Raw genomic sequence first — 12214 nt, 5'->3', positions numbered from 1 at the left:
GTGTATTTAAATTTCTTATCTGCGTTTCCTTTATATTTGGCAATTTAATATATAGTGGACAGCACCAGAATATTCCTCTATATTTATCAATATAATATGTAGTGGAAAGCACAAGGAGTTTGCTGATAATCAATTTCAATAATACAGAAATTTTTGAAAATGAAATTGTCATACAGTTTTCTGGGTTCTTACACATTTTTTTTTTTGAGAAAATTCTTTTTGTGTGTTCCTGTAAAAAGCTTAGGTTAATCTTAAAAATTTTAACTTGTTCTTGAAATCCCTTCTTTCTTCCACCACCAGATTTGCATTTGATCAATTTTGTTTTGGGAAAAAAATTGAATAACATGACTATCAGTGTAGTGTTGATGCATAATTTTTTCTCTTCTTTTATCATTTCAATAACTTCTTTTGAGTTAAACGAGATAACTAAAACATTTTTTTGAAACAACATTTTGTAAACAAAATACAAATAAAATTAAAAGTATGTTAATACAGCCTCTGAAAAAACTTACATTTTTATTCTTCTCAAAATTCTTTACAATATTAGAAGTTTTATTATCGTGATTTTTTTTTCTAAATCCAAGTTTATTCATGTAGTTTTTACCTGAAGCAAAAATTAATTGCAATAAATAAAAGCACTTTAATAAAGTAATTAATTTTTTCATGAAATAACAATACTATAATTTTCATCTTGTGCTCATAGCATAGCTTATATTTTAGTTATATTGTATTGTAAAAACCAAGTAGTATAATCAGTATATTTTGTGTATTAACTAATTTTTTTATTTTGTATATCGGATATAATTAAATTGAAAAAATAAAAATAGGATAATTGAAAAATATTTTAGGTGTGACAATGCTGAGTGAATTAGTAAACATCAATATGAGCTATGCATCACAACACCAGATGGTTGTTATAGAATTCTTGAGTGACAATGATGAAACACTCAAACGGAAAGTATTTTTTTTAACTTATTTATTAAACCACAGTTTAACCAATTTTTGTCTTTTGATTTTAAGAACTGTTTAACTATTACTACTGTTTTTCAGTGAAAAAAATTCAGGGAAATTGCTTTTGAACCACAACTTTAAATATAAAATAATTTGCTTTTGAACCACAACAAAAATATAAAATAATTGGTTGAAATTGCTTTTGAATTTCAACCAATTATTTTATATTTTTATTTGTTTCAAAAATTTTAATTTGATAAAGTTGTTACAAAACATGAATTTAAACATAAATTAGGCATTAGACTTGCTGTATCGTTTAACCAATGAACATAATGTGAAAGTAGTATGTGAAAAGTTAACAGAATACCTGCAAAATACTGTAGATGATTTTATTAAAGACAATCTTGTCATAAGAATTTCAACACTGGCTGAAAGGTTTGCTTATACTGATTTTAAAAATCTCTATTTTATCAAAAGTTTAAAAGTTTAAATATCTAATTATTTATTTGAAGGTATTCTCCGAACAAAGAATAGTACATTGATATTATGACAAATATATTAGTTTATTTGAAGGTATTCTCCTGACATAGAATGGTACATAGATATTATGACAAATATATTGCAAGTTGGTGGAGATTCTGTACAAAAAGATGTGGTGCTGAATATGATGAAAATAATTGAAAAAGGTTACATTTTATTATATAACCTTATTCAACTTTTTGTTCTTTTATTTTTTTTTAAAATATTTTAAATAAAAAAAGTAGTTTTATATCAGGAGTTTAAAAAAATTGGTTTCTCTCCTCCATTATATATATATATATATATATAATGGAGGAGATTATATATATATATATATATATATATATATATATATATATATATATATATATATATATATATATATATATATATATATATATATATATATATATATATATATTATATATATATATATATATATATATATATATATATATATATATATATATATATATATATATATATATATATATATATATATATTGAAGGTGTTGATGAAGATGATAATGATGAAGATGGAAGTTTAAGTGATGATCTTCGTCGTCATGCTGTTATCTCTTACATAAGTTTGCTTTATAGTGGAATTTTTTTGTCTGATACATTTATTCAGTTAATATGCTGGGTTGTTGGCGAGTATTTCACTTTAGTTGGAGGTTATAGTGCAACAGAACTGGTTGACAAGTTTTATGAATTGCTTGATTTTCCGTTTAAAGGTTATTTCTTTATTTTTATTTTATCTTATTATTATTATTCATCTATTTGTTAATATTTATTTTTATATTTATATTATGTCTATGTTTTTCTTTTTTTATACTAGATCTTATTTCAATAGCTAATTGGATGTGTTTGATAATATATATGTATATATATATACATACATATATATATATATATATATATATATATATATATATACATATATATATATATATATATATATATATATATATATATATATATATATATATATATATATATATATATATATATATATATATATATATATACACACTTCTAGTCTTCCTGATGATCCAGCAATGGTGAAACTTAAAGTAGAAGATAAAAGTTAGATAAGTGTTTTTTACTAATTTATATATATATATATATATATATATATATACATATATATTTTATATATATACATATATATTTTATATATATATATATTTATATATATATATAATTTATGTTAGTGTATTTTACAAATAGAGTGCTCAATGTTCTTAAAGAACAGAGCAATAATAAATTAGTAAAAACCACTTATCTAACTTTTAACTTCTGCTTTAAGTTTCAACATTCCTGGATCATCAGGAAGAGTTCCTGAACTCTTCATGATGATCCAGCAATGGTGAAACTTAATAATTATGATAACAGTTAGATAAGTGTTTTTTACTAATTTATATATATATATATATATATATATATATATATATATATATATATATATATATATATATATATATATATATATATATATATGTATATATATATATATATATATATATATATATATATATATATATATATATATATATATATATATATATTAGTAGTAGAAAATCACTTAACAAAAATTTTGTTAAGTGATTTTCTACTACTAATATAATTGCTCTGTTCTTTTAAGAACATTGAGCACTCTATTGTGTAGAATACTTTTTAAAGTTTTTTAAATATATATGTATATATATATATATGTATATATATATATATATATATATATATATATATATATATATATATATATATATATATATATATATATATATATTTGTTTGTGTGTTAGTTCCCAATTTAATTCTTTTTTATTTACAAAAGCATCATTTCAAAATTTGAACATTATCTAGGTGGTCCACCAAGCAAATGAAGTTTTGCATATATTCAGAAAATTTACTATATTTAACGTTAGTTGGTACTTAACAAAACTACTTTAATTAAAGCAACTAAGGTTCATACATTTGATCTACAACACCTTGTATAATGAATAATTAAAAGAACAGCAATGCTAAGAATATTTGAAAATAGAAAGTCTTAATGTTATTCCGGATCATTTCTTGCATTTTATCTGGTTGTCTGTTTGGTCCTTCTTGACAACTTGCAAAGCATTTTGATAATGCTCTTCACTCTTGGCTGTAGTTAGGAAGTCAGAGCTTAGCTTAACCCCTCTTTCTCCACTGTCATTTACTACATTCAATGCTTGAATGTTTATCATCTAAGCCTGATGCAAAATACAGTTTGGCCAGTCTGCAACTTCCTCTTTCAAAAACTCTGGATTGAACTGCAGGCTGTTAAACATGAACCACGAATCAATTCCCACAAGATCAGCAAGTGTTGTCAATAATAGAATTGATTCAGGAAAATTAGGCTTCCCAAATCCTGTGCCAAGTCTGTGCTGCGGTTGGAGCGCAAAAGTATCTGGCTTGATTGCCAGAGGGCAGTCAACAAGAGCTCACCATTCGGTTGGTGGAACTTTAGTGCTCTAAATCGCAAGCAGCACCATTTCTTCAGTTAAGTACCACAAGTGTCTCTTAAATGCTCTCAACGCAGATTCTGCATACATCAACACAAATCAGAACAATATAAGATCATTCCATGGCGCAACTGTAGCAGAACTACATGATATCCACCAGACACTATATATCAGGGTAGCAAAGTTGACGAAATATTTCACTTTGGTAGTTTGTGCTTTTGTAGTTATTGTGCCAAGTGGAAGATCATGAATCTGATCTTAAAATAGGCAATTTTTGATTGAGTAGATCAGCTTTGCCATCCATCTGGCCTCATTTAAGCAAACTGGAGTGCTTAAATGTAAAGTACACACCTTTACATTTAAGCACTCCAGTTTGCTTAAATGTAAAGGTGTGTCCTTCTTTTTCATAATCAAGAAAAACAGTACATAATTGGATGAATTCTAGATAGTCGTCTCTACGATAATATAGTTCAGAATAAGCGAGCTTTATAATACCTTCTCTACAACGGTCAGTGAATGTTTTAGTGCTTTGGAGGTTGGCTTAAACCTTGATAATTGATCAGCTGGGTGCAATTGAAACAGTGCTAAGTTTTTACAAAGACTTGTAAACAGAGTAGTGTCTGGCGGCTTAGAAACTTTGATCTGGAGGTCGGAATATACATGTGTTAAGATTGTCTCTCCAACATTGTGCGACAAGCATTCCAATAACATGCCCTGTGTTTGATGCAGTTGTGTCAAATGCCATGCTGGCGATAGAGTCATTGCAGTTTCATGACTTCAACAGGTCAACTGTCAAATCTGCAATGATATCACCTGATTTTCTTCAGTTCCTAGTTCATATGCTAAAACAACAAGTAGCTTAATTTTATTAACAGTTCCAACTAAAACAGAAAGATGCTCCTCTGAAATGTTTCAATTTAACAAAGATAACATTTGTATGGAATTCCAGTGCAGAGCTCTAGTAGCAATCCATTCATCCTTGAAAGCTGCAATATTCCTTCCAACTATAAGTCTAGATTTATCTGCATATGAATACAATGCAGAAACCTTTGTTGAATCACCACCTGTTTCCTCAATGAGAGCCTCATGTAAATTGGTGTAAATTGCCAGCTGTATGGGTATCATTTTCAAGTAAGCTGCTTGTGCAACAAGCCTTGGTTGTTGCACAATGTCATGAGGTATGAAGGCAGGTGTTTTGGTGCTGACAAGGCGACAATGACTTCTAGGTGTATTAAGTGGAAATTAACAGAACAATCACTGTCCTGAGTGTCCTCACCCAATTTACTATAATCTTTAACATCATCAATTTTATCATCAATGCTCTCAGTGTCACTGTTTGCTGCTGCCACTTAAGTAATAATTGTCAGAGGGCTGGATATTTTCTCATGTCTTTTTGCCTCACATTGTTCTTATTTGTCTTGATGCTGAAGTTTACCAGCCAACACTTTGTGGCATGGACCAAAGGTGGCCAAATGATCAGTCTTCATTGACTGCAGGAACAGCATGTCTTCTGAATTTTTTGCAAACAGTTCCACATTTGCCGGCCAAAGAAGAAATGTCTTTGCTAGCGTACATTCCATCTCCTGTACATTCTTTATACAACTGGGAGTAGATCTACGTTTCAAAGGAATTGCTCGTATCTTGGCATTGTCATCAAGAAGTTTAATGATCTTCTCACATGCTTTATGCTGATAATTGGAATTAATGATGGATTGGGCTTTTCATAGAAGATCTTCAACTTTACCAAGAAAATTTTTGCAGACTCCCATCTGGTTTGATTATCACTTGCACTAGCATTAAGGTGATACATGACACAACATAACACTTTAAGAGAAGTTGGAAGATGGGAGCCAGTTAATTTTGCGTCATCATCAGTTATCTTGTTCCCTAGACCAAATATGACAGTTGATTTTGCGTAACTATGTTCTTGCTCTCCGGATTACCAGATGAACTAGGGGTAAGGACACTAGGGGATGTTTGCACCGCTGGTTCAATTTTCGTATCAATCTAAAACAATAATTTAATTTAAATAATAGCTACAAATAAATTAACATTTAATAGTCTTGGTCTGATGGAGTGATGGTGTGATGGAGTGGGTCCTTATAGACTGGTCTTGTGGACAGACCTTAACCCAGCTTAGGATGCACATAGAGCTTGTTCCTAATGTAATATGATATTGTAAAAAATCAAATCTTTTTAAAATTACACAATACAAAATTTATAATGTATACTATTATAATTAGATCTTATTTTATAATGAGAAATTATTTACCTTTCTTGATAAGATAATTAATTAAGAATTAAAAAATTTCAGAAACAGTCTAGTAGATGACAATCTAAAATGCAAGGTTCCATGGTTTTTTTTAAATATTATGTAAGGTGCTCAAAAAGTGTTATGTTATAAAGTGAAAAATATTATAATATTTAAATATATTGAAAAACACAATTTTTTTATTTATTAAAACAAAATAGATAACACTAGATGTTTATTTTAAATCAATTATAAAAACAATATTTAACTAATATCATAGGAAAAATGCTATATTTTGCATTTGTTCTGGTTTTTTTGACCATGCTGAATTTTGGTACAATGGACTAAAGTTCAGATTTGTGGTGGACCCCCTAAATCAATTCAAATATTGAAAAAATTTACAAAAACATACATTTAGGATACAATGAAACATTTTGGGAGTAGGGACAAAACATTTCTTTGACATGAGGGCATTGGATGCATCCTAATATATATACATATATATATATATATATATATATATATATATATATATATATATATATATATATATATATATATATATATATACATACATATATACATATATATATATATATATATATATATAATATACATATATACACATATATATATCTATATATATATATATATATATATATATATATATATATATATATATATATATATATATATATATATATCAGGAAGAGTTCTTTACTCTTCCTGATGATCCAGCAATGGTGAAACTTCAAGTTGAAGAAAAAAGTTAGATAAGTGTTTTTTACTAATTTATTATTGCTCTGTTCTTTAAGAACATTGAGCAATCTGTTTGTAAAATACACTAACATAATTTACATACATAAATATATTTATATATATATATATATATATATATATATATATATATATATATATATATATATATATATATATATATATATATATATATATATATATATATTTACCCGCAGTACCAGGAATTAGCTAAATGCTAATGTTTATAATATAATTTAATATTGCAACTCTGAGTTTCATGTGTTATCACAATCATCAGGCAAGTAGTAAAAGTTTAATTTTGCTACGATTTGTTTAGTGGACGTTACGGTTTATATTTGTAAATTGATTAGTAGTTAGGTTAATAATATTATTAATTTGTTTATAGTTGGCTAATAATTGTGAAATAGTTATATGTTTAATGTTGTCTAAGATATTTTTTATGTGTTAATGTGTATTATTTGTGTATTAAAAAATAATAAAATAAAAATAAGAAAATAAGAATTAAAATTGATATAAAAATATACATAATATTATGAAATATATTACAAAAGCTGTGTATAAATTATTAGTTAGCCTAGAGATATATGGAGCAGATTAGTATAGTTATTTTTATTTATAGTTGTTAGTCAGGTTTGTAGCGAGCTTTGTAATTTTTTAATAAGAATTTATTTTCGTGGCGGCACTTTGATATAATTTCGGTTCTCTTATTTAACAGTTCTTCAGGTTTTGGATATGATATAATAGTAAACTTCTCATACAGACATAGTGGGCATCTTTTGGAAATATTTGAGTAGGGGGGAACTGATTTGAGAATAGACCATATTAGCATAGGGGTTTCATTAAAATTGTTTTTTAAATCCCAGACATAGTTTGATAGGGCGGTCGAATTTTTGTATTTAATATTGTTGAATGATGACTTGTGGTTGTTGTATCTGGTTTTCCACTCACCTTCCATTAATCCTATATAAACTTTGCTGGGTTGGTTTTTTGCTGCGATCCTTAAATGGGGGGTTGAACCATATGATATTGCGTTTACGATTTTTCTGGGGTATTTTTTGTTTGATCTGATATTTGAGGGAGTAGTTTTTGTATCCGCTATTTTTTAGTGCTTGTTCATATTCGTTTTTAGATTGATTAAATATAACTTCGCTGGAGGAACTTTGTGATCTGTTTGATATTGAAATAGGTAAGTGTTTAATAATTTGTGGTGGGTGATTAGAAGATATGTGGATATATTGAAGATTATCGTTGGGTTTTTTGAAAGGCTTATGGGTGTTTTAGGCTAAATTGAAAGTTACATCAAGGAAGTTAACTGATTTAAGATTTGTTCTTATGTCTATTTGAAATCCAACGTCTTTAAACTTTTGGATTATATTTTTTCGGATTCGCTCCATTTCTTGGCCGTTAGAATTGCGTATTATCAACAAGCCATCATCACGGTAAAACCCTATGTCGGTTTTTATAATTATATTAGATAATTCGTTGAGAATGTAGATCCCTACAAGTTCGCAAATTTCAGCGCCATCGTAGCTGCCTATTGTTACATCAAAACATTCATGGTTCAATTTTTTTATCCATGTGTTATTGTTGTAGTAGAGGAGGGATTTTTGGCTATGTGTTATAATTCTAAGTTGTTCGTCTGTTATTGTGGTGTGTTGTTTTGCAAAGGAAACGGCTTTATTAAATATTTCTGTAGTTATAGATGGATAAAATTCATTTATGTCGAATTGGATGAAGAAACAACTATTTTTGTCTTCTATGCTGTTGAACCAATTAATAACGTCGGTGGTATTTTTCCATTGGTTTACTTTTAGGCTGTTTCTTAAGTATGTGTTAGTAATATCTAAGATTTTTTTGCTTATTATTCCGATTTCGCTTTTTGCCGGGTTAATGAGACGGCAAGCAGGTTTTGATTGAAAGTTTTCTTTATGGTCTTTTAAGGTGATAAATGCTGGAGATTTTGCTAGGTATTCAATTCGGTTATTTAAATTTAGTTTTAAAGCTATTTGGTTGGCTTCTAGGTTGACTGATTTTTCTAAATTATCCGGTGCTTTTTTATAGGTTTTTGTAACATTTTCGTTCATCAGTTTATTGTGACTTTCAGCAGACATTTTATATAGATTATTGGTTTTATCAGCAAATACGTGAACTTCTTTGCTGGTTACAATTTTAAGGATATCTTTTTTTATTTTTGTTTGAAATTGATCGTTTATGTTTCTGAATTTAATAGATTTGACTAAATTTAAAAGGTCATTTTCAAAGTTGTTTAGCTCGGTACATTGAGGGGGTGTTAGTTTTGATTTAAAACTGTAATTATTGTTTGTTTCATTGTTTTGTTCGTTTTTCAGAAAAAAATGAGTTTTCCAACGAACTCTTTTTATGAAACTTTCTATTTTTTCTACTAATTTGATATTATAATTTGTTTTGTTGAATTGTTGAATATACAAATATAGAGTGCTCAACTAACAACTATTAGGAGCGTAATACATAAGTGTATATATATGAATAAAGAAAATATCTTTATATTATCATGTTTAATATTGTATACTTGAAAGAGTGCTCAATAGATAAACTAGAGCTATATAATATATATGTTACTGTTACCCGCAGTACCAGGAATTAGCTAAATGCTAATGTTTATAATATAATTTAAAATTGCAACTCTGAGTTTCATGTGTTATCACAATTATCAGGCAAGTAGTAAAAGTTTAATTTTGCTACAATTTGTTTAGTGGACATTACGGTTTATATTTGTATTTTAGATCGTTACAGGATGGAAATTGATTAGTAGTTAGGTTAATAATATTATTAATTTGTTTATAGTTGGCTAATAATTGTGAAATAGTTATATGTTTAATGTTGTTTAAAATATTTTTTATGTGTTAATGTGTATTATTTGTGTATTAAAAAATAATAAAATAAAAATAAGAAAATAAGAATTTAAATTGATATAAAAATATACATAGTATTATGAAATATATTACAAAAGCTGTGTATGGTGTATATATATATATATATATATATATATGTATATATATATATATATATATATATATATATATATATATATATATATATATATATATATATATATATATATATATATATATATATATATAACCACCTTCAAAACATTATTGTCGACATGAACACAAAACGACATACAAATATTCTGAAATAAAAAATACTGACCTCTACCTTTTTAATGCTCATTTTTATAATGTTATCAAAAAATGTGACCAAGACAAATATATATTAAAGTTTTTGTCTGTTCAGAAAAAACAACGATCTAGAAAAAAAGAGCAATTTTATCCTCAAAAAATGAGAAATAGGTCTAAATATGTATTCGTCTAAATATGATTCATCTAACTACCGTCCCATATGTCTTCTTCCTATCATAAGCAAGGTTTTTGAATCTTTAATTAACAAACACTTAATTTCTCATCTTGAATCTAATAACTTACTTTCTGATCATCACTAAGGATTTCGATCTTCTCGTTCTACAGCTGATTTGCTAACAGTAATAACTGACAGGTTTTATCGTGCATTAGATGAAGGTGGAAAGGTTAAGGCCATCGCTCTTGACATTTCAAAAGCTTATGATAAAGTTTGGCATGCTGGTCTTCTCCATAAGCTTTCTTCTTATGGTGTATCCAGCAACATCTTTAAGATTATTGAATCCTTCCTTTCCAATCGGAGCATATGTCCTCGATAGACAACACTCTTGTTCTTATTCTGTAACTTCAGGGTTCCTCAAGGTTTTATCCTTGGCCCTATACTCTTTTTAATTTACATTAACAATCTTTCAGATATTCTCTCATCTAAGGTGGCATTGTTTGCTGATGACACTACCATTTATTCTTGTCGTGATAAGAAACCAACACCCTCTGATTGCTTGGAGGGGGCATTTGAGCTTGAAAAGGATCTACAAAGGATGCTACAGCATGGGGCTCACAGTGGCTGGTGAACTTTAATTCAGATAAAGCTCAACTTTTTTCAGCCAATCGTTATCGCAATAATTTAGATCTTCCTATATTTATGAACGTTGATGTACTCGTTGAGTCACCTACTCTTCATCTTCTTGGATTAACTCTTACTTCCAATCTTTCTTGGAAACCATATATCAAATCAGTTGCAAAATTAGCATCTGCTAAGATTGCATCTCTTTATCGAGCTCGTCACTTTCTTACTTTGGATTCTATTCTCTATCTGTATAAATCTCAAATCCAACCTTGTATGGAATACTGTTGCCATATCTGGGGCGGATCTTCTAATGATGCCCTTTCTCTTTTAGACAAGATGCAAAAACGCATTGTAAACATAGTTGGATCTGCTCTTGCAGCCAACCTCCAACCATTATCACATTGTCGTAATGTTGTTTCTCTTTCTCTTTTCTACAAATACTATAATGGACACTGCTCTAAAGAGCTAGTGTCTCTTGTGCCATCTACTAAAATTCATTCTCGTGTTACTCGTCATTCAATTAAGTGTCATCCTTTTTCTGTGACTGTTCCTAAGTGCTCCAAAAACTCTTATTCGTCTAGTTTTTTTCCTCGAACATCAGTGCTTTGGAATTCGCTTCCTTCATCTTGCTTTCCTGATTCATATAATTTGCAATTTTTTAAGTCGTCTGTCAATCGTTATCTTGCTCTACAATCTTCATCTTTTCTTTTTAAGTAACTTCCAACTTTAATTAGTGGCTGCTTGCAGCCTTGTTAGAAGCGAAGATGTTAAAAAAAAAAAAAAAAATGAAATTAGTTTTTTTCTGGAAAAAAAACAGACAAATAGTGCATGTTTGTAAAGACACTTTTTTAAAATGCTTACATGTTGGTAAAACTCGTGTTTAAAATATTGCAAAACATTTCTTTAAACATGGTAATCCTAGAAAAGAAAACAGAGGTGGTGATAAAAAGAGCCACAATTTTAAGGATAAGCGAAAGGCTGTGATAGAATTTATAAAGACTCTTCCTGGAAGGGAAAGTCGTTATAGCAGAAAGAAATCTATAAAACTTTATCTACCATCAGAGCTTAAAAGTATTAAAACAGTATGGAAGTTGTATGCAGAAAAGGAACCCAATCTACCAGTGACATGAATTTTTTGAAAAATTTTAATAATCAAGTTTAATTTAGGGTTTGGTTCTCCTAAATTAGATGCATGTTCATTTTGTGGAAGAATATGAAAGCAATTAAAGATTGAAAATAATTTAGAAAGGAAGAACAGTTTA

At 28.0% G+C, this 12214-nt stretch overlaps 1 protein-coding gene across 4 annotated transcripts in view; it reads left to right on the top strand.

The window, feature by feature from the left end:
* Positions 1-12214, top strand: part of LOC105846624 (AP-4 complex subunit epsilon-1) — a 51408-nt gene that overhangs the window by 19678 nt on the left and 19516 nt on the right. For all 4 annotated transcript variants that reach the window (XM_065814712.1, XM_065814713.1, XM_065814715.1 and 1 more), the window contains 4 exons: positions 849-958; positions 1247-1386; positions 1525-1637; positions 1980-2204. In XM_065814712.1, the coding sequence (XP_065670784.1) occupies positions 849-958; positions 1247-1386; positions 1525-1637; positions 1980-2204 (588 nt within the window). The remainder of the gene's footprint in view (positions 1-848; positions 959-1246; positions 1387-1524; positions 1638-1979; positions 2205-12214) is intronic.

This window comes from Hydra vulgaris, chromosome 12, assembly GCF_038396675.1.
Source record: "Hydra vulgaris chromosome 12, alternate assembly HydraT2T_AEP".
Lineage (NCBI taxonomy): Eukaryota > Metazoa > Cnidaria > Hydrozoa > Anthoathecata > Hydridae > Hydra > Hydra vulgaris.
This window is presented reverse-complemented; position numbering and strand designations above follow the sequence as displayed.